Source organism: Linepithema humile, chromosome 4, assembly GCF_040581485.1.
Source record: "Linepithema humile isolate Giens D197 chromosome 4, Lhum_UNIL_v1.0, whole genome shotgun sequence".
Taxonomy (NCBI): Eukaryota; Metazoa; Arthropoda; class Insecta; order Hymenoptera; family Formicidae; genus Linepithema; species Linepithema humile.
This window is the reverse complement of record NC_090131.1, coordinates 19829799-19851854: the sequence shown is the minus strand read 5'-3', so window position 1 is coordinate 19851854 and position 22056 is coordinate 19829799. Positions and strand designations below refer to the sequence as shown.

The 22056-nt window shown below is 37.3% G+C and overlaps 4 protein-coding genes across 8 annotated transcripts in view; 2 read left to right on the top strand and 2 right to left on the bottom strand.

The window, feature by feature from the left end:
* The window catches only part of LOC105672893 (neural cell adhesion molecule 2), a 197873-nt gene extending 186842 nt beyond the window's left edge, over nucleotides 1-11031 (top strand). For both annotated transcript variants that reach the window (XM_012368141.2, XM_067354513.1), the window contains 5 exons: nucleotides 1371-1664; nucleotides 4177-4485; nucleotides 5837-6163; nucleotides 6631-6821; nucleotides 7201-11031. In XM_012368141.2, the coding sequence (XP_012223564.1) occupies nucleotides 1371-1664; nucleotides 4177-4485; nucleotides 5837-6163; nucleotides 6631-6821; nucleotides 7201-7482 (1403 nt within the window). In that variant the 3' untranslated portion in view covers nucleotides 7483-11031. The remainder of the gene's footprint in view (nucleotides 1-1370; nucleotides 1665-4176; nucleotides 4486-5836; nucleotides 6164-6630; nucleotides 6822-7200) is intronic.
* Nucleotides 11032-11055: 24 nt separating this feature from the next.
* Nucleotides 11056-13155, bottom strand: LOC136999783 (uncharacterized). The gene is made up of 3 exons (XM_067354554.1): nucleotides 11768-13155; nucleotides 11539-11697; nucleotides 11056-11345 (listed from the first exon to the last, which is right to left on the bottom strand). Exons 1-3 carry the CDS (start codon nucleotides 11831-11833, stop codon nucleotides 11115-11117), a joined length of 456 nt encoding a protein of 151 aa, XP_067210655.1. The 5' UTR covers nucleotides 11834-13155; the 3' UTR covers nucleotides 11056-11114.
* A 142-nt stretch (nucleotides 13156-13297) lies between these two features.
* On the bottom strand, nucleotides 13298-16589 carry Nup44A (nuclear pore complex protein Nup44A). 2 transcript variants are annotated; one of them, XM_012368199.2, is made up of 6 exons: nucleotides 16356-16589; nucleotides 16040-16196; nucleotides 15703-15964; nucleotides 15315-15548; nucleotides 14944-15231; nucleotides 13298-14075 (listed from the first exon to the last, which is right to left on the bottom strand). In XM_012368199.2, exons 1-6 carry the CDS (start codon nucleotides 16464-16466, stop codon nucleotides 13910-13912), a joined length of 1218 nt encoding a protein of 405 aa, XP_012223622.1. In that variant the 5' UTR covers nucleotides 16467-16589; the 3' UTR covers nucleotides 13298-13909. The 2 variants fall into 2 exon arrangements, with proteins under 2 accessions (XP_012223622.1, XP_067210648.1); XM_067354547.1 differs by lacking the exon at nucleotides 13298-14075 and having other exon boundaries at nucleotides 14272-15231; nucleotides 16356-16587.
* A 2669-nt stretch (nucleotides 16590-19258) lies between these two features.
* Nucleotides 19259-21686, top strand: Daao2 (D-amino acid oxidase 2). 3 transcript variants are annotated; one of them, XM_012368194.2, is made up of 8 exons: nucleotides 19259-19428; nucleotides 19802-20009; nucleotides 20236-20448; nucleotides 20627-20852; nucleotides 20947-21014; nucleotides 21096-21213; nucleotides 21301-21402; nucleotides 21538-21686. In XM_012368194.2, exons 2-8 carry the CDS (start codon nucleotides 19825-19827, stop codon nucleotides 21652-21654), a joined length of 1029 nt encoding a protein of 342 aa, XP_012223617.1. In that variant the 5' UTR covers nucleotides 19259-19428; nucleotides 19802-19824; the 3' UTR covers nucleotides 21655-21686. The 3 variants fall into 3 exon arrangements, with proteins under 3 accessions (XP_012223617.1, XP_012223616.1, XP_012223615.1); XM_012368193.2 differs by having other exon boundaries at nucleotides 19799-20009; XM_012368192.2 differs by having other exon boundaries at nucleotides 19704-20009.
* The last annotated feature ends 370 nt before the right edge of the window (nucleotides 21687-22056 follow it).

Genomic DNA, 22056 nt, shown 5'->3' with positions numbered 1-22056 from the left:
TTAATCCTGGCATTAAGCACGATTAAATTATTTAGTATTCCCTCACGTATTAATCGTGCAGTAACGCTTTTAACAATTAACAAACAAAAAATTCAATACTTTTCGTGTCTCTCGACGTATAATGAAACATATAATCGGATTCTCATAGATTAATTTGTTGTTAAACGAATTATTAAATCCTGATTGATATTGATTAAATCCTCTCGATGACAATTAGATAATTGTTCCATTTATGCATCACGCTAAGAACTGGAATAACGGAGGCAGCGATATCGACGCAACGCAACAGAAACGTACATATATACAGTTCGGTCGATCGGCTTTAATTAATAATAGATTATAATTCCCCGCGCAAAGATTCAGTCCCATAAATTCCCACTGTGAAATTTTAATTCCGGGCTTACGTGCGTGCGTACGTCTGAACGTCCCTCGTGAATTGCGTGTATATCTAGATCGCTCGAACTGTTTGCCCGTTTTACGCGTGCAGATTATCGGATACGATATCGAAATATTTCGGATTGCAATAGTTTTGTTAATCAATATTTGAATTTATTCGGGAATGCCAAATGTGTTGGTTCACTATGGAACGCAAAACTCAATATAGCAAGGCTGATATTCGCATATTTAATGTAGAAATTTGCTGCTAAAAATTACAATGAGCACATCATTAACATAATAATACCGGTATAACCGACCATGAAAAAGATAATTATAAGGATTTAAAAAATTTGAAGAATTACTTAATTAATTTATTTAATTACAGAATTATGTAACACTGAAAATTAATTTATTTGGCCATTTATGAAGAAGAGAAGTAATACTAAATATTGACGAATTTCAGGGTGAATTTTTATGCTTCAATTTTAATTTAGCTACTTTATTATAGAGTTATTTCACGTTGAAATTAAATTATCTATGTAAATTAAGCTTTATTCGTTTAAATGAGCGACGGAGAACATCTCTTTTCACGTAATATTTCACGAGAATATTTGAAAAATATAATTTACGGCTGAATCATCAAGATATTAAATTTCAAAAATTTTTATTTTCTCCCATTGAATTTTCAATAAAAGAGGTAATTCTAATTTGTTAGAAAACCTGATAAAATTAAAAATTAAACATAACGAGCAAACATATTGCATATCTTATTTACTAATCAAATCAAGTTCCGTAACAAACTTTGACGTAAAATGAATGATGAATGATTTGATGAGAATTCATGACAGACCGCGACATATGGACAAATTACACACCATTAAATATATTTAACAGTAGTATAAGGAAATCCATGAGCCGCGCTGCATGAAGATATCTTGCGCGTTTGCCCGTCTCAATTATTTATCGGCACCGTTCATCTTTCGTGCTCGCAGTCGCTCCCACGTGCAAGCCAAATCAGACAAAGGTCCACGGCGTGGCAAAGCAAGAGAAAGCGAATATATCCTGCCAAGTGGATGCAAATCCACCGGAAGTGCAATTCCGCTGGACCTTCAATAACTCCGCCGAGAGTATCGACGTTGCGGCTGGTCACATCGCGCGAGCTGGCACATCCTCCATCGTCTCGTATACGCCAATGACGGAATTAGATTACGGCACGTTGCTCTGCTGGGCCAGCAATCACATCGGGCAACAACAAGTGCCCTGTGTCTATCACATTATACCAGCGGGTAAGGTATCCGCATTCGTATTCGCATCGTGATATTCGCGAAAATACAAACTGACTGGCTCTCTCGAAACGTAGTGTGAATTTCGATCATGAAAACCGACTGTCACGACAAGATTGCGATATGCGATAAAGTTGTACAAAATATAAATGTCTTTTAAAGTGTACTTTAAAATATTTATTTTTACAAACTCAATTTAATTCTTTTATAATTTATGATTGGCTCTTATGCAAATTGAAATTAGTAGATCAAGATAGAAAATGTTCAGACTCCTCAAACATTAAGAATTTATCTGCTGCTACGTGATGAATTTTCTATATTTAATTAGCCTATATCGAATTACCTTGTTTTTCGCAAATTGCTGAAACTAATAATAAAACTAATAGTTTTCATTTGAGAGATTTAACTCTTTCAGGAATTGCAATTTTATGCTAATTTAAAATCCGGATTTTGTTCCTTAGTTTCCAAAGTTTCATATTTGCGTAATTGAATAACTAATTCCAATCTTGGTATAAAATTAAAAAGATGTCTGACGTTTTATTAGAGAGAGAGAGAGAGAGAGAGAGAGAGAGAGAGAGAGAGAGAGAGAGATTTATTCAATTACGCGAAACTCCGAAAACTTGTAATTATAATCAGTTCCAATTAGTATTATTATAATAATGATATAAATTAACTGCGGCATTCTTGCAGTCACGAATTACTTCCGTGAAGTCCGCGATGTAGACAGAATATAAGAAATTTTACTATAGCATCGCATCTCTTCTCCCAGAGAGAATTTGTTGTTATTATTTCTTTATTTGCCGTGCGAATTATTATTGTGAATCTGATATCGTTGCGTTTTGTTTTAAAATTTGACTTAGAAAATCCACGCGAGTCCGGTAGATCTGTATCATTGATATTCCCATTATCCCAACAGCCGTATTTCCGCCGTATCGATGCTCGAGTTACCAATTAATTACGATTCGCGGATCGTGCTATCGGATTGCTCTAATGCAAAGAAAACGCGCGTGTACCGCGTATACAGGAACGTGCATTTCGACGCGTATAAAAGAAAACAGCTTTTGCCTTTCCCATCATCGCGCGCTGCCGCAAAAAGCGATCCGACGTAGGCAGATAAAAACCAGGCACCGCGAAATGGTAGCAGGTGTCCGGCTATGATTTTTCAGCAACCATAAACGCGAGAACAACTCTCGGCGTATTTCCGCTTATTTCCTTTTCTTTATTTCGTCCCCCGCGACGCGGCGCGCCCGTATTTCCCCCCCCCCCCCCCCCGTTCTCATCTCGTTCGCGCCCTTTTAGTCGGCTTTTACGAGCCGCAAAGTGTACCGCCGCGGCTAATACCCTTACAGGAAAAACCAGACAACCGTATATATCTTTACAGCCGACTCGGTTACAAGTGGCTTGTATGCGCCAGCACACCGTGAACCGGATTTACAGAGCGACTATCACGCCCTGATTCGCGAATCTACCGCACACATGAAACGATACGTCGCGTAATCACCGCCCCTTCATCGTCTGTATGGGACTATACATCATTTCAGGCGAGAAAAGAAACGCGGCATTGGAAGTTGGAGTAACTTTCTTAACACGCTAACGCCGAAGAGTTACCGTTCTACTTATATAATTAGTTTCATTGAAAATTTAGCGCACTTTGATATAGAGAAAAAGCAAGGATACATTTCTGAAACGTTATAAAATTATATCACGTTTAAATTTACATTTTTTTCCGACTCTTCAAATATCAACGAGACTCGGAATTTTTCACAATTTAACTTATCACATTTTTTTTAATATACAAATATGATTTTTATTAAACATATATTTAACAAAGCGAGCCAAACATCCCATGAATGTACGATGAGCATACGCGTGTTTTTCGAAATATGAAGCTGAATATAAAAACTAAATAGAGCAAGCAAAAAAAATTGTGTTACACTTTTAATTTAATCTGAACGCGAAGTTATGTCAGTAATCTTAAGAGGCTTTGGTCATTGTGTTGACAAAACAAAAATATTTCTAACGGTATTTCTGGCTTTAATTCGTTTATTTCTGCAATTCACTCGACTACTGTGGAATGAAAGCAGACAAATATTTCAATCTAGATCTGTCAAAGCTTTCAAATAACGAGTTATTTAAAGCATTGAATCAAATTTTCAAACCGGTAGTTATTCCATAAAAAATAAAGACTGATGTAACCGTCAAAATTATCGATGTCTCCAATTTATGTGTCTCAACATACAAATCGATCTGATTCCTCTTCTTCTTTTTTTCGTCGTTTTTTTCCATTACATCATTTTTTTTCTTTTATCATCCCTCTTATCTAGTGTGATATTTCCGGCGAGAAGACACATCAGTTGTCGTAAAAGCATTGTAGGGCGCACTTGGAGAACTCAAAGGCCGCCCTCACGATATTATCGCAACTTCACTTCGTGTTCATTACGAGCTGTTACGAGCGCGCGAATAGTTTCGTGCACGCGGCGCATTTTAAAACGCAGGCGTACCTTATCCGTGACAGGTCGGCCGGACATGGTTCACAATTGCACGACCTCGAACACGTCGACCAATTCGTTCTCCGTGCGATGTGCCGAGGGCTTCAACGGCGGCCTGCCGCAGTCCTTTCTGTTGGAAGTGCGCGAGAGCAACAGTCAGGAGTTGCGTGCCAATTTGACGTCGTCGGTGCCACGCTTCAGCGTTACACACCTGGAGTCCGGCGCTCTTTACCAAGCCTGCATTTACGCTTACAACGACAAAGGTCGCAGCGAGGCGATGGTGGTGCAGGCCGGCACGCTCAGACTGCCAGAGAAACAATTGACCTCCGAGTCGGGTGAGTGCGAATTTTTCTATTTCCTCTCTCTAAACTCGAGGGCACAATAACGCTAATATTTTCACGTTAAAAATCGGATATGTCGATGGTGTATGAAAAATATACCGTATCGATTCTAATATGTATATTTCAATACATTATGCATTCGAGTAAATTGATATTCGGTTGATACTCGCAAAAATCCTTGCGAAACTTGCTACAGCACTTGCTACGTTAACAACTCCAAAGCCTTTGACATCTTTTGAACAAGCTCCGGTACTTGGTTTGCTTGAAAGTTCCAAGAAAGTATAGACTCGAGAGCTATCACTCTATCTGGTATCCTACATAAATGGTTCTCAAACTTTCTTGCTTATGACACAAAATTCTTTACCATAGAAGATCATATCGTCTTTTGGGGAGAAAATTGGCATAACTCTCCGAAAAGAAAAGTTAATTTTCTCAAAAATAAAATTGTAAAATGTTATTTATCTTATAAAACCACGGAGAAAGATTAACGGAGAAAATTTCATTTATAATAATAATGTGAAAAACTGCAAATTAAACAAGTGTAATTTTCATTTTCTAAACATTTTTTTCCCCCTTTTTTTAGTCTTTTCAATAATTTTCAGTAATTCTCGTGAGTCGTGACGCTTTTATTTCACGATGTCTACATGTGCTTGAAGTTATTTGACATGCATAATCTCAAAAGCCTCTACGTGAGATTTGGATAATTATACAGAAAACTTTCACATCGATGAAAGAGCGCGAATGAAGAGCCACTACCAATTTGTCGGATGATGAAAAGCTATCGACTCAATATTAATTCGCCGAGTGAGCCACGTAAAAAGCTCCGAGCGCTTTTATGACCGCACAGAAAATCAGGAATTGGCGATTTAATACTGCTGAACGATTTTCCCGTTGTTTGCCCGACGCGATATATTGTTATCGTAATTTTTAATTCGTCTATTGCCGATTGGGGATCACGCTTTATATCTCTATTAAAATAGAATGTATTTCGTTGTGATTTATATTTAGCATTTCAACGGGATACACGAATAAGTCGAGCATGACTTCCACACGTGCAATGCTTTTTATTCCTCTAAAAACGATGCTTGTAACGTCATGCATGATATATTATTTTATAACATCAAATAAGCTGCGATGATGTTAGTACATCACGTAATCCATTAAATTTTCGATATCGCGTCAAGATATTAAAGCGCTTAAAAGCATTTTTATAGAAATTTATTTATGTTAAAATATAATGATTGAAAATTGCGTAAAATTATCACTAAGCTGTTCGCGACTAGACGGTTCTACGATCAATGTCGACGGTTTCTAATCATCCATTTTTCACTTGTTGATGTTGCAGAACGACCAAGGCAACACGTCAGACTGACACCGATGCTGAGCGTGATGATCGGCGTGGTGACGGCTCTCATCATCGTCGCTATTATTGTGATGGTTGTCTTACGGATTCAGCACTCGCATGTAGAGGAGCAACACAAATCCCAGATGGAGGATCACGCGAAGCAGACGAAAGCCGTCCCTATACAAAGGGAGTTACGATTCCGAGAGGGATGTAGTCTGCTCGCAGATGAGAAGCATCCCAGCAGCCCGTTCAGAAAGTTAGACACCAGCGGTGATCTCAGCGAAAGCGACGAGAAGAATCCGGATATCATTCCGCAGCAGATCACTGGTTCGTATCTTTGCGGTACGCAATTCGCGCTAACAATTCTATTAATTTCGAATTCGGCAAAATTATAAAATGAGCTTGAAATTATATTGCAATGTAAAATATAATAAAATATAATAAAATACGAGAAAAATATGGCAAAATTCATTAGTGCGATAAAATATTGAAAGCTTTAATTCCCTCAAATGTCAAATTTGTCTGGAAAATTCTTTATTATTAAAAAAGTAATCGTGATAAAAAATTTTTTGAAAATTATATGAATATACTATTTATGCAAATCTTTAAAGGTTTTCTAAAAATATATTTTCTTTAGGATTGAAGTAAAATCTTCTGATAAAACGCCTCTATTCAGCCCTTTACGTGGTTATAAATTTTCTTTCTTTCGCACATTCCCTCGTTCCCATTTACGCGCTCATAAAACTCTGTGGCGAAATTTTCGGTTGTAAAACACCAGTGAAATTTTTCTGTAGGTGACGAACCATCAGAATACTTAAGGAAGAGACGTCTGGTGTCTACGATCGAGACATCACCATCGAGAAGCCTTCTGGAACACTCGACGGTGACTTCCATCAGCGGACACAGCAGTTACGTCGGTTACTGCACAATTCGCAACGGCATGCCACTGCACGAATTCTCGAACTTGTCAACGAAGCATAAAAGCGTGAGTTCCATTGTAAACTAAATAACGTAAATGTCGTGCAAATATTTCATGCATGTTTAGCGAAATAACAGTAGCTTATAACTAATACGTGTCATTTTGTATTACGCATTTTACGCGGTTATTCAGAATTAACTGATTATCTAAACATCTCTTTGCAATAATTACCGATTACGTTAAAATCATTTGAATAAATAATAAATCTAGATTAATTATGAAACAAGTGGGTTTACATTAATAATATAATAAATACATTTTGACGATTAAAGAAAGAAATAAATTATTGAACAAGATTCAAGTTGCGCGTCGGGATATAATATTTGATGGCCTAAGTACGTTACTTCATGTTGCTATAACGAAAATCATGAGTGACATGTTTCAGTTTCAGCCGATGGTGGGCGATGTCTACGAGAGTGGCGTTTGCACCCTGCCGAGGCAACACTGGCCCAGCCAGAGCGTTCAATCGATGTCGATGACAATGAGCCCTCCTATGCTGTACACCGGTTTGGGTGTCGTCGCCAGGACTTGTCCGAGCGGCACGCTTCTGACGAAGGATTGCGAAACACGGGTGCCTGCCCAGTGCTGTCCAGCGGTCCAACAGTCGCAGAAAGAAGCGACGATAGGCACACCGGTGGTGATGGCCAAGCGGGAGAGCTCCGTGTGACCCTACACCCACCACGGGGCCTGCACTTGCAGCGTGAGCGATCTGCTGTGAATCACGCCGTTGTCAATCGCGAGATAGCCGTGAGTCCCGAACGACACAAAAGAATCATGTAGGAAGCGTTTATAGTTTGCGCGGAGATTAAAACACGTCTTTTGGAAGGCTGAAGGAAGTTTCTTTTAGACCTCTAAAGGATGTTCGCGTGAGTAAGATATCTATTATTATCCAAGTGTGAAAATTATAGCGTCTATGAAATCGAGATTCAATGTAAGATATTCTTTCGAACGTTTGTGTTGTCCGGGACGGGCGCGTGCCGGTACGAGTTCGACGGGTTTACATTTCCATTCCGACAAAGCGTCACGATTTTGCGTCTCTCTGTTGAATCAAGTGCCCTTTTTACACTGAAGAAGGACGAACATCCCGACCGGCTGCTCCGCCGGCTTTTCTCACCTCGTACGTAGTTTCGTGACCGAGCCCCGGTGGAACCTCGACGAGCTCCTCATATGGATAAAGAGTGAGTTTTACGACGTGTGCGCGAGCGAGCTCGCGCGGTCTCGCCCGCCGCACGTACACTCCCTGTACATACCTCGAGACGCGGAAGATATTTTGTACAAGTCGCGTTATATTAACGATTCCATTCCCACTTTTACTATGAACGCAACACACACACTGTACAATTTGTCTAGTCGATGTAAGTATAAATATGTATATGCGTTAAGTCGTCGGGGAAGCGCCAGACCAGAATAACGTATACTGAAGGGGGATGATCATCACCGCCGCGTCACGCTGTGCGCGTCGTAATTATTTACAACGCCGACAACGCGTAAACAGGAGCGGCGGGAGCGGTAGAGAGAACGGGAGAATCGGAAAAGTTGTCAGAGACATATCGTTTGTATCTCCATCCATAGGAGTCGAGTCAGACGAGAAGGGCGTTACAGCGAAGATCACGAGAGCGGTGGAGTAATGAGACAAAAAAGAAAGAAGGAAGAAAAAGGAATAGATAAACATCCCCATCGCGCTTTCGTCAGTCTGCAGTATTCTGGATTTCACCGTAAGATTAAGTATCTCTTGTACAATGTATAAAGTAACGACTTCCTTCGAAGTAAATGTACCGAGTATGATGAACGTTGTTTTTCAAAGTCTTGAATCTTACTCTATAGAAGAGGGGACGCGGCCTGATTAACGCGGCGCGTCCCTGAAAACGTGTGGTAATCGCGATAGTACTTCTAACTTACTGCCTGTTTCGACGCTTGTGAATCTCGTTGGTACTTCATTCGGCAGAGGCTACCGCTTATAGTCTCTTTGTATTATATAGCTTTAAAAAAAAAAAAAAAAAAAGAAGGTCGCCGAATGGCGCCTCGTCATATCCTCCGTACGATACAGGGATAATCTTGTTGTCGATTAGAGCAACCCGCGAGGCGCATTCCGCCATCGGGTTGCTAATCCGCGAGGGATAAGATGAAAATTTGACGTGTAGCTTGACCCCTTGACATCGAGCAGTCGACTGCTGGGCGGTTTGCGTTTAAGGTATATCACGCACGTCAACAAAAAATCTCTCCCTTTCGCGAGAAGTGATAATCCGTATTTTGCTTCGATCTGTACAGATTGATTTTCGCGTATAGGATCAACGTCCCGAGCACGCGACGATCCTGCTGCGACTGCAAGGATTCACGTGAGAAATAGAACGTACTCTATGGCTGTGTGCATAATGCGAGAGAAAAAAAAGAGAGAGAGAGAGAAATATGTCTTTTGATGTTCACGTATTATATTTAAATAAGATTGATGCTAGTATAACTAATCGTTCTAGAGTTCGATAATATAATCGTAATTAACCTACCGATGAAACGATTGATGCTACTATATTGCATATTATTTTTGCCTTTACATTGCATTGCTCGTTGTGAAGCAGCAGCATCGATATGTATCTAAAAAAGAAATAGGACACAGAAACTCAAAGCAAAATTCTTTCAAGCACAGCCTCGGAAAGCGCAAAAACTCGTCTATATCGCAGAATCAATTTCACATCTCGGTTGTTAAACGCGCTAATTGACTCTTTGTTGTCAGATTTAATCTTTAGTCACAATTTGGTTTCTGGTCTGCTCTTTCGACGCGGCAACGTTACTGAAATCGGAAAGCTTTGCTGAAGCAGCGCCGTATTTGTCTATCAGATCGGAAACTTCGCGGTGAATCAACCATAGACGGAATGTAGGTTGTGACTGTTTGCAGTCGCGTCGTCGTTGCGGTCTGTTATAAATGTGCATACAAACGAATAAGCGAAAGAGACAGTCCTACACGAACGAAGCACACGCGTCCGCGTTTCCCATCCATTGAAGGAAATGACGGACGATTCGGAGATACTTAGCGAATTACTCGATGTGTAAAGAACGGCCAAGTCGCCGTAATGTCTCGAGAATTTCTCGGCGAACGCATCGTTTCCCCGATTGCTTGAACGTTAAATGACGTCGCTCCCGAGGGATCTGACTATTAAAAAATGAGGTTAAATCGTTGATGATGATTATTATTATTATTATTATTGCCATTAATGGAATTGATGTCGGAACATTGTGAGTGTACATTGTCGAAGAGAATTTTAGTAATCGTTGAAACGCAAGCCGATTACGCATTCCTCTCCCTCTCCCCCTTGTTATAAAACTTTTGCACACATAGAGACTGTAACTGTATGCAGTATAAGCAATGTTACAAGAGGTATCCTGCGATCCGATGAGAAAGAAACGACACGAGAAAAACGAACCGTACAATAAAACCCTGGATTCAACTGCCAAAGTTTCTATTCTTTATTCGTGTGTGCGAGAGTGTGTATGCGTGTGTGTATGTGTGTGTGTGTACGTGTGTGATCATTATACGCGCACTATAGTATAAAAATTGTGGTGTGACTTTTTAATAAACGGTAACAGATTTTTTCTAACAAAACCACAGCGGTCTGAGGATTTTTTTATTTTATTTCACTTGCATTCGATAGTTAAATCTGAGAAAACAACTCACCGTTTTCTCATATTTCGCTGGCGAAATTGTTCATTTCCGCAGCACATTTCTATTTTTCACTGTTCCGCATGGCACGAAACCTTTCGACGGCCGTGCTCATCGAACACGTCGCGTGGTATGATATCGCAGGGCGGTGGCCAGACGTTATTGTCTGTAAGATAATCACATGTATCAGCAAAAGCACTGAGAAAGGATTCTCGATCGCACGTAATTCACAAAGATAATTTAGCGAAAATGCGAACATTCCGCATGCCGGTCGCACCCGCCTCGTCTTCGTGTAACACGAGAAATAGAACACACACCAAGGAATTATCATTTCTTAGAATAAAAATACATCACAGCATCGTTCCATGCGCGTTTTACCACCTGTATATCGTAAATAACGAGATCGAATCTGACCAGCCGCCGCTTGTGCGAAATGACATTGAAGTTTGTATATGTACTTAGTTTAGAACACTATTTCCGACACACACGAGTCTCATGTACCCTCATACCAGAACGTTTTTTTGATATTGTAAATATTCTGAAATAAATAATCGTTTTTATTCACGCGAGACGCATTATTGAGTCCCCCCTGCTCTGATCTTCGCTCAAAAATCGACGATGAAGCAGCGCGTTGATGATTAAATTTGCTAATATTTAACATTAATACTACGTTTATTGTGTTTTTTTTTACGCATATAATTATTATTACCGTCCCAAAACGTGCTCGGTGACATGTCGGAATACATTTGTAGATGGTCCTCGACGGTCTTCAGAACAGGCGATTTCACGTTCAGGAGAAACTCGAGAACCGTGCTTTCAGGGAGATACCGGGCCGCCTTATCTCCCAAGTTCTGCAGCACGTCTTGAACGTCGATCGACTGTAAAATCGAGTAAAACTGCGTCACAAAATAAAACGAAAGAAGTTCCAAGCTTTATTCAATATCAAATTCGGGACGCTGTGAGCAATTCTTTGAAGTTTCGCTACAGTTCCGTTTGATGCTGCTTGAATTTTTTCTTTTAGATTTCCGCTAGTTGAATTTATCTCTTTTGGATTTCTGCAAAATTGCAAACCTTTTCACACGTTATATTTGCTATGTATTCGCACAACGCGTAGATTTTTATTAAGCAATTCGAGACTTCCTTCTGAATGTCGTCCAATGTACGGCCTTTTAAGGTCTCGGGCAACGTGGGTGGTATCGTGTAGGCGTGACACCATCCCGCGAAAAACCTCTGAAAATGCAATATATGTATGCAGAGTCGTTCTTATGTACATACATGCATCACAAATCAGGCCACCGACTTGATGAACGTGATGATACGAAGGTAAAGGAATCGCTTTACCGAATTTACATTTATCGTCCTGCATGGTGTACACAAGCTCGTAATGCTTATAAATGATGTCTTCCCATGCCTGTCAAAAGAACGAAATTCTGTGGTTCAATGCGTGCATTTTCTCGCTTTACAGATATCTTTGAAAAATAAATAACAAATAAATAAGAATCGATGTAATTGTGCTTACGAAAAAAGCAATTTATAAAATTCGATATCCAATTAATAATAGATGATGATTTATTTTTATATTTCTACATAGTGCACGTGTTATATAATACAGCGATTGGATACTAAAATACCTCTAACACATGTATATAACATGTTGGATAAACAAGAAACAAGCCTGTAATGGACATATCGCTGTAATCCATGCATAATTCATGTATAATATCTTCCATTTTCTACAAAATAAATTATTTGGAGGAAATTAAATTCAATTGTAACATTTAATGAGAATTTCGATCAATACTGCTTTATGAAAATATTATTTCTGTGCAGCGCAAAATTATCTTTAAATTTCGCTCGCTATATTTTCGTTATACACGTAAAATTACGATCGATATCTTTCAGAACTTAATAAATCGTGTTAGTATAATAGTTTTTGGAGATTACTGTATTCGCAATTGCAAAACTCTAAGTTAAGATACGACGCATGTCGGTGATTTACGGTAAAATCTACCTTTCGCAAAACTTCATGAGTTCCACGATATTCTCCGAAGTAAGCAACTCGCGTAACGTAAGTTTTCTAAAAAGAGAATGCGACGTATATTTGCTACATATATAACTTAAGCTACTCAAGGGAAAAACTATAAAACTTGGTAAATCCTTAATATTACTTCGCCGTGCATTTATATATTGCATTTAAATAAAGAAATATACTATTCTTTTTTTAATTACAAGTATGGTTTTATCTTACAAATATATAACTTCTTTTACATGCAAATTTTTAACGCAATATCATTTTGATATTATTGTTATAAAGTTTTCAATTAAGATATACTAGAAACAATGAAATATTACAACGATACTTACACGATTTACAGCGCGAAGATTGTCTTGCACCACATCTAAAATACTTCTTCTTATCGGTTCGGTTATGTTATTCATATTAATTCTCCGAAGATTAATTACGCACTAAGTATACGCTGATAAAACTCGGTTACTTTTAACTTAAAATTGTAAATTTTTCTTCTGTATGAGAGCAGAAAATATATGTAATTTCTTCGTAGCTGCGTATTTTATACACGACTCCGGCGTGCATTGTAAAATAACACAATGGAAGAGCAATCTGAATGCATCAAAAGAATTCCTCCTGAACGTGAATGTTTTGCTTTGAAGCTACCGTCATTTATTGCACATGTAGTTTCACATATGTAGCAGATAAGGAAAACACACATTGAAATTGATGAAACCATTCATGTTCATTTCATTTTAAGTTTGTTTATCAGCTGTGCGCACAATATTTAATATGTAAAGGTATATATAGAAAAGAAACATGTTCTATTAACTAAATATTTTTATTTTTATTATTTATAAGTACCACGTATTCTTCAAAAAAAAGAATGCTTTATAAGCTATGTAAAAGTGTATCATGTTTACATAATTTTATATTCTATAGTATTTGTATAGCCAGCTAACGATGTCCCCGGATGAAAGGCAATCGGTGTAAATAATAATTCTCAAAAATAGAAACAATATCAAGTAAAATAGCTAAGTAATCGGAGAAGACCTCTAAAAATATATTTATCAAAAAATTCTACTTTGATAGAATGCTCTCACAAATTCGAGATCCTGTAAAGGAATTCAATTTTAAAATATCGATAAAAAAATAAAATTCTAAAAAAATATAAGATATTTCAATTTCAACCCAACTCATGCATTCATACATTATACAGTTCTTATAAAAGAGCAACTATCACAATCGGTTTATCGATATGCAACCACAGAATTACTATGAAAGACTAATCGATTAAACTATGAAAAACAATTTCGCATGCAAGTATATTGAATTATGCGTTATCACAATCGATTAAAAATCAAAATCGACATATCGCATTTATTTTAGAATAATACTAAATCACATTGCTAAGTCGCGGACGATCGTTCCTAATTATTTCTTTGTTACGATCGGTGGCGGTGGCGGCGTCGGTTCGCTGGGATTACCGAGCCACACAGATTTACTAAAGCGTCCCTTTATAACGGGCGGTTGCCACTTATTATTGCACACAGTGGTAGCTATCGGCTTCTCCGCCGTAACTGTGGCTACGCTTACGACCCTGAAATGGTAACAAAGATTATTTAATAGCGCACGAATAAAAAACATCGCGTGCTAATTAAATAAAATCGTTTGCAAAATATGGCACAACAATAAGAAAAAATTATCAAAAACAACTATTGAAATAAACGAATTAAATTGAAATAAATAAATCAGACAAATTTTGACAGAACGAGGGAGGAGAAAATGAAAAGGTATTCGTGATGCAGAAACAGCGTTTATTAGTGAAAAATGTGTTACAAATATCTCAAATTCAATTCATAACTTTATCATGGTGAAAAAGAATTTATCAAAATTTAGGAATACTAAAAGGTTCTCTGCGTCTACTTTTAACAAATACCGTATCCATATATCCTATGTCAATATCATAATACTCGTATCCTCCACCCACCTCAAAAATTGTTTACATTTTATGTGTTACATAAATTGCTTTAATTTCCTAGCACTTAAAAATTTTATGAAATGATATTACAAAGTGATAAACATGAGTTCGTCTAAATACAAAAAGAAATCTTATTTCATAAAACATTCGATTATAAAAGTGCAGGACAGCATTATGTGTATGTAACATAGCATAAATATTTGATATTCAAATTTGTAGCTGCTTTAGATAACACGCCCAACATTAAAGGTGCAGTTGTATAATAATATAAATATAAACCAAACAATAAACTAAGGATGGATGGAGAACACAAATCACAAGTTTTACCGTGACAAAGGATAATACATTTTATACTTTTTGTTTGGCAGAAGTTGGTGCGTCAATAAACACAAAATAACTGGCAATTATGTGTTCTAAAAATTGAGATTAGTTCCTCTAATGCCAAGGTACTTGGCTTGGATGACTGATGGTACCCAGTTTGTAGTACCTGGTGGTAGACGGCGTCTGCTGTGCCGGCGTGGACGAAGTCGGCGGAGTCGCTAAAAGGGGAGTTTCGGCACCCTGTACCGGGGTGCCGTCCCCTTTGAGGACCGAAATGCATTTCCAGTGGTTAATAAAATTGTCTTTCCACAATCGGACACAGCCGTCGTCGCCGGAACTCGCTAAAATTGTTCCCATAAAATTCCAGCTAACACGCCACACGGTACAGTAATGATCATCGAATTGCGCGACTATATTCGTTTCGAACTGCGATACACCAGACTGCGAACTGTCCCTGTAGAAAAAAATTGTAAATATTTACACTTTAATTTGTCTACAAACAAAGCTCTTTATGTAGCATTGAACAATTGTACTTACTGCGTCGGCTTCAACGTAGCTATCCGTACATCTTTCGTAGCTATGGCTAGTGTGTGGAAATTTCTGCCTAAATTAGGAGCAAATGCAATATCGTAAACGGCATCCGTAACACTCGACAATGTCTCCATCTTCATCCAACGTCTACTGCTCTCAGAATATTCGTAAATGAAGACCTTCGCTCCAAGCGTTGGATTTGGATCGTCACTACCGACTGCTATCATAGGTGGATGTAATCTATAAAATATTTTTTCAAATATTAATATAAAAATTTAAAATATAAAATATTTATGTTCCGTTCTTCATTGTATATCATGTAATAAATTAATCTTGTATCTTTTTCTAACATAAATTATAAAGATAAAAAAAGGTAAACGTGTAAAAATCTTACCTTGAAAGAGATGGATTCCATGAAAGACAGCTACATGAAAGTTTGCAATTGATATCATGTTGTAACGTCCACTGGCTCAAATTCATGATATCTGGTGCCTCATATATCCGAACAAATCCATCTGCGCTGCAAGTGGCCAATAAGAGACCTAAAATCTTTGGTGCAAATTTTACATCCGTGACTGAGGTGCGGGAGTCAACTAAATTTGTTCTTTTGATCCAATGCTTGCTACCACGTGCCTCTGGCCCAGACCCTTCGCCAACTGTTGAGAAAGAAAAGATATAGAAAATGATAAAGACGTTTACCAAGTTTACATAAAAAAATTAAAATACCGTACCGATTTCTTCCCAAACAGCAGCAGTTCGATCAAATGAACATGTAGCAAGTACTTGACCAAATTCAGGATGCGCCCAAGTAACTTTCCATACTGAACCACTGTGAGCCTTCCAAGAAGCAGTCAAGTGCCAGTTTCCGTGTTCATCTTCATCCCAAACCTGTGGCGTTTTATTATATAATTATTTGCCATAAGATTGCTTATAAAATTAAATTCTAAATTATATTTTTAACATTTGCATGTGTAAAAAAACCATAAAAAGCAATACTTGAATTCACAAATAAATAAAAAAAAGATCAATTATTTTCGTTTACTATACCTTAACAAATTGATCACTGGAACATGTCGCCATTCGTTCTCCATAATAATCGTAAGCGATGTCATGTATGAGATCTTTGTGCTCTGCATTGATACTATGTGCCTCGAACATCGTGAATAAAATAAGTATCAGTAATATTACTGAAGTATGAAGTTGTGTTTACTAAACACGCTACAAATTATAGGTTATGACAGTATGCAGTGTACTCCGTGCCGACATCTATCGGTTTTTTTCACTGACGCAAATGCTCGCGCGCAAGCGAGGGCAAATGAATGACAACGTCTTCTGCGGTAAATTTATAAAAATTATTAACACTTGCAAAGCTCAATTTAATATTATAAATACTATTAAATTTTAAAAATTATATTATATTTAAAATAAATTATATTTAAAACTTATATTAAAAATACTTATCAATATTGCAATACAAAAAATACAAAACATAAATAGTCTTCTCAGAATTCAAAAATTATTACATTCCATACTATTAATATTAATGTACATTTGATTCATTTTTATGCCTTAGAATCTTAAATAACGGAAAAATAGCACGGCCGCAACAAATTTCAATATTATTGAGATATTGATCATTTATCTTTTATAAAAGAGAATATATTTATTCTTCTTTTTTTAAATCCATTTTTTTCTCGAAATGTTATAGAATTAAAATTTTAATCCATTAAATATTTGCAAAAAGAAATTTATTAATCGAGAAAATTGTTTCCCTAAATAAATAGATTTGTTCTCTCTCTCTCTCTCCATCTATTTAACTGAAGCAACAATACTTAATTACTGTTCCAGTGTTATTAATTATTTATATCAAACACGCATTAAAAAATTCTCAAGGAAGGTGGTTGGCATTCGCAAAGCTCTGCACGACTCATCTATAAGGCCGATGACGGTATCGGATAACACTTTGACCCATTCATACGGCATCTGCTATCCGAGACCGACTCTCGGTCTCGCGTAATTGCAGCCGCAAGCGTATTCCTCGGCCACCCCGGCTGATCGCCGTGATCAGGTGTATTGCGATAATGGCCAGGTATTTTCATTAATCTTGCCTCAGCAGAAACGCCGAGCGAACTGTGTAAAGTTAAAGCAATTATTAGTTCATCCTATAAAGGTAATGTCCAATTTTTTACATTTGCCTACAATGCATGTGTAAAAAAAAGTATAAAATTCAAATTAAATTCGCTGTTTGAAATATTTTGGCATCATTTTTATAAAATATGTTTCATGTTAAGAACTTTCATAGTCTTGTAACTTTTTAGTTATTTTCTATTAAAATAATTTTAACAAACTGTAAAAGAAGTTCAAATCTGACAGAGTAATGTTAAGTAAATAAAATATAAAAGAATTATTTTCTTCGTAAATTATTCTACGTTATTGTTTCTATTAAATTATATCAAATTATATCAAATATGGGTTTTTCTCAGTTCTGTACATCTTAAACATATCAATAGAAATACGTTCTAAAGTAAGGAAATCTTGAAATATCGAACAAAAGTAAGATAGTGCATTTTTAAAGTAATGCAAAGCAGCAATAACACAAAAAATAGAGACAAATTTCTCTCAAATATTAATGCATCAGGAAGAAATGGTTTGAGTGACAAGTTCTTTGTGTTGTCACCTACTCTCTTTTATCGCATTTCCGGACAATATTATGTCTAGGGCACTCGTATACGGTGTAAATAAGTACTCCATATCGTGAACTGTCATCAGGCACTTCAGTCAGTCGTCTTATGAAGCGACGATACTTTATGGCTTAATCTCAGTGTTGAGATTGAACCGTGAAACGTCGGATCGAAATAATTTCTTCGTTAAAAAGAACGAGAATCTCTAACGTTTCCCCGCGATTGAACAATCAAATCTCACAACAATCAAGATTGTATAAGTTGCAATTGTTAAAAATTGTATAAAATCGACGAAAATAAGAATCTCAGTTGGTATAATGTGTGTGAAGAAGTATATCAGAAATAACATTCCTTAAAATCAAAACATTATAATTGCGATATTATGATAAATGTAACTTTAAAATATCTTTCGGCAGTGAATGCATTTATAATTATAAAACACTGAAAAGTTCCAACTAGTACAATAATGGTGTTATATTTGCCCAAATGTCCCAACGTTTATTTCATTATGTTAATTAAATCTAAAAAAAAGTAGCTAGAGAAAGCGCGATTCGAATTAAATACAATGACACATGTGACAGTGTTCTTTTAAATCGCTTTGCAGTGATACAGCGTTTCTGTTGCAAAATGTGCGCGTTGTGCTATCGGTAAACAGAGTGTAAAAACTTTGTAAAGTATTGTCAAAAGTATTATGCTCCGTTTATCAATAGTACGGCGCGACGGGATCATCTGCTGATGCTGATCGAACGACAGAGGATTCTATTGACTTTTGCGGTTCCCATATTCCAGCATAATTCAGCCGTGTCGTTGTGAGGCATTATGCTAGGAAAATGCGGTGTCGTAAATGTACGCTGATTTTCGAGGAAAAGAATATAGAAGTTGCATCTGCGTCCGCAGGTTTTACAACAAAGTGAAGCCAATAATATTTTTTATACTATAATTAAATAATTTCAAACGAGTTGCAAAACGGACATCACACTTCGCTACTTATCCTCAGCATTGTCGTCAGAAGAAGTACGCTCGCAGACCGCATTGCATTTGCGAAAACTTGACAAATTACAGCGACGTTTTATAATTAGCGAAGATTGCGAAGAGCAATCGCGTCGTTCGTGCCGTTTAATAGTCGAAGATGCGTCCACTCGCACCGGAGGATCGTCAATGACGCATTCGCGCGCGGCATCAAAGAAATATTTTCTCGATTCTCACTGAGGTTATCGATCCCCTCGACCTCGTTACATTTATTCCCATATGTTGTTAATACGCGTCGATTGTACTGCGACCGACAATTTGCGCGAGAAATCCGACTGGAACGTAACGTGATGCGCGATCCACGCAATTAATCTGTTTTAGCAGTGACGTTTCTTCGTAAACCAGCCTTTTCTCATGTAAATATTTATAGACACACGAGAGTAAGGATTGAAACTGATTTTATAACTTTGGTAAGTTCAATTTTCATTGCTTTTTAGTATATAAATTTGCACAGATACAAAAAATTAACATATTTGATAAAAATATGTTCCATAAAAAACACCATATTTTTATCAATGTTTCACTGTTAAAGCCTAATCGTTAGTTCTTTTATTGTATTGCGATGAGTACATGTGTTTAATACGTTTTGTTTAAAATGGTAAAACTGAAATTTTCTGAGTGTGCGAAATCTTTAATTAATGTTTACCGCATCTTTAAATAACTCTGATCCTGATTTATGTCATAGCCGCGTTATCACAGATCTGTGTTATCACAGATAAACATAGATATTGTTGATATCATTATTGATATCATCGAAATGACTGGTGTCAATTCTGTTAGAAGAGCTGTGAAAATCAAAGAGGAAAATGCGCGTGGCCGTCGTGGGCGCCGGTATAATAGGAGTAACGAGCGCGCTTGCGGTGAAAAGCGCTTTTCCGAATTATAATGTGAAGATCTTCGCCGACGCATTCTCACCTGACACAACCGGCGACGGAAGCGCCGGGCTGTGGAGTCCTTTTCTTCTTGGTGACACACCCGTCGAGAATATAACGTGAGTGCATTCCTTTGTATTTGCAGAAAATGCCATGAGTGAAATTGTACGTTATAAAATTAAAAAATCTGACAAAAAGTATTTTTTTCCTATAAAAGACGTAATGTTAGAAACGCGTGTGTACCAACAAGATCTTTCGTCGTTAAAAATTTACGTAGATTACTGACTCATCCTATTTTGGATAGTAAATATTACAATAATACAATAATCGTATGATATCAATTAGTCGATGGGCTGGTCGCACACATCGTTGGTTCGAACAATTGTGGAAAGCCGGATTGTCATCGAAAACGGGTGTTTCCTTGCTGCCTGTAATTCGCGTTGTCAACGATGATGCGGACAACATTTATCCAGCATGGAAAACACTTGTCTACGGCTTTCAAGAAATTGGCACAGAGAAATTACGACGCTTGAATGAAGAACACAAATCTAAATATAAGTATGTTTTAATCTGTACTGTAAATCACCTTAAATTTTGATCACAATTTTTAAATAAAATTATTATTCTTATAATTTTTGTCGAAACAAATTATCTCAAGTGTACTGATATTCTTATCTCAAATGTTACTTGCTATTTTTCTCAGTCGTATCTCGAAATTCCAAGTTAACAATTTCAGACGAGGTTGGCATTTTATAACTTACACCGCCGAGCCAGTTCTACTGTTACCATGGCTTATGGAAAAGTTCGTTACTTTGGGCGGAGAAGTGGAAAGAAGAAGCATTCAAGCATTGCACGAGTTAGCCGAAGAAGGATACGATTTAATAATAAACTGCAGCGGGCTCGGTGCACGAGAGCTTGTCGCAGATAAAATGATGACGCCTATCCGAGGTCAAGTGTACAAGGTAATTGACCTTCCAATTTACATCCTTTTCAAATACTTTTTTTTTGTTTTATCGTTCCGCCTAGTCGCAAAACTGATAGAAGAATCTATTTAAGGTAAAAGCGCCTTGGGTAATGCACTGCTTTCTGGTGGACGACGACAAATGCAATTACATTATTCCTAAGTAAAGCAAGCATCAATAATGCATATTTATTAACAATAACAGTTATTTTTGTGTAATATCTGTCGTTTCTGTAATAACTAGCATCCACAGCGTTGTGCTGGGCGGTACGCATCAGGAAGATGACTTCGACCGTTCCGTAAGAGAGGAGGATTCAAAACACATTTATGATGGATGCTGCCGCATAATGCCGTCTTTAAAGGTCTTAATATATTCAGCATAAATTTTTAAACACACTCCACTTAATGTCCACTTATTAAATTACTCTCGCGTTTAATTCCTGTTGCAGGCGAGTCAAATAATTCGCGCGTGGGTGGGCCTTCGGCCAGGACGACCGCAAGTTCGTCTGGAATGCGAAACCCTCAATTCGCCCAGGGGGAAAGAGTTCAAGGTAAATTGCCATAAAATACCGCTAAATGTCGGCGGTAATGCCACATTAAACTTTGACGCACACGAGTCATCATTCAAGCGTTACTAAATTTCACGATTGTTTCTTATAATGCTCGTTTCGTGTTTTGTGCTTCAGGTGATACACAATTACGGTCACGGCGGAAGTGGCGTGACATTGAGTTGGGGATGTGCCACGGACGTCGTGGAAATGATAAGAAACTTGGAAATGCCCGAATTAAATTCCAAACTATAACTCCAGAGACAGAATAAACTTTTTATCCTTCATATATATTTTTACCCGCATGCGGCGGCGTTCAACCTTGTTCAATCCCTCCCCTACCCTTCCATCCGGAAAGTTGTGTCGCTAAAAATATTATTTTTATCACTTTTTTCGCTTCTATTTTAATTCTTAGACAAGAATATTAGATTCCCTTTTTAGATCATATATTGAAAATAAATTTTTTTTCTGTCGCAAGGAATGAGTATTATTACAAAGAACTTTTAGCCCGATCCGCATCGCCCATAGCTATTTAATATCTGATCGATATCTTTACAACTTTTACTTTAGACTTCCCTGTTTCACATAGAGAATAAGAGTAAAAAGTCCAGAAACGTAATTACTTAAACGTCAAGAAACGAGTAAACGCGCGCGCGA

Bases quoted from the DNA above. Each gene is read 5' to 3' on its own strand.
- LOC136999783 (XM_067354554.1), bottom strand. From the start codon at position 11,833: ATGCAGGACGATAAATGTAAATTCGGTAAAGCGATTCCTTTACCTTCG. The intron at 11,698-11,767 runs GTCGGTGGCCTG...TTGCATTTTCAG, and splicing joins CGTATCATCACGTTCATCAA to AGGTTTTTCGCGGGATGGTG. The intron at 11,346-11,538 runs GTTTGCAATTTT...TCGATTTTACAG, and splicing joins CAAATATAACGTGTGAAAAG to TCGATCGACGTTCAAGACGT.
- Nup44A (XM_012368199.2), bottom strand. From the start codon at position 16,466: ATGTTCGAGGCACATAGTATCAATGCAGAGCACAAAGATCTCATACAT. The intron at 16,197-16,355 runs GTATAGTAAACG...AAAACGCCACAG, and splicing joins CCAGTGATCAATTTGTTAAG to GTTTGGGATGAAGATGAACA. The intron at 15,549-15,702 runs GTAAGATTTTTA...AATATTTTATAG, and splicing joins TGGAATCCATCTCTTTCAAG to ATTACATCCACCTATGATAG.
- Daao2 (XM_012368194.2), top strand. From the start codon at position 19,825: ATGCGCGTGGCCGTCGTGGGCGCCGGTATAATAGGAGTAACGAGCGCG. The intron at 21,214-21,300 runs GTCTTAATATAT...TTCCTGTTGCAG, and splicing joins GCATAATGCCGTCTTTAAAG to GCGAGTCAAATAATTCGCGC. The intron at 21,403-21,537 runs GTAAATTGCCAT...TTTGTGCTTCAG, and splicing joins CCAGGGGGAAAGAGTTCAAG to GTGATACACAATTACGGTCA.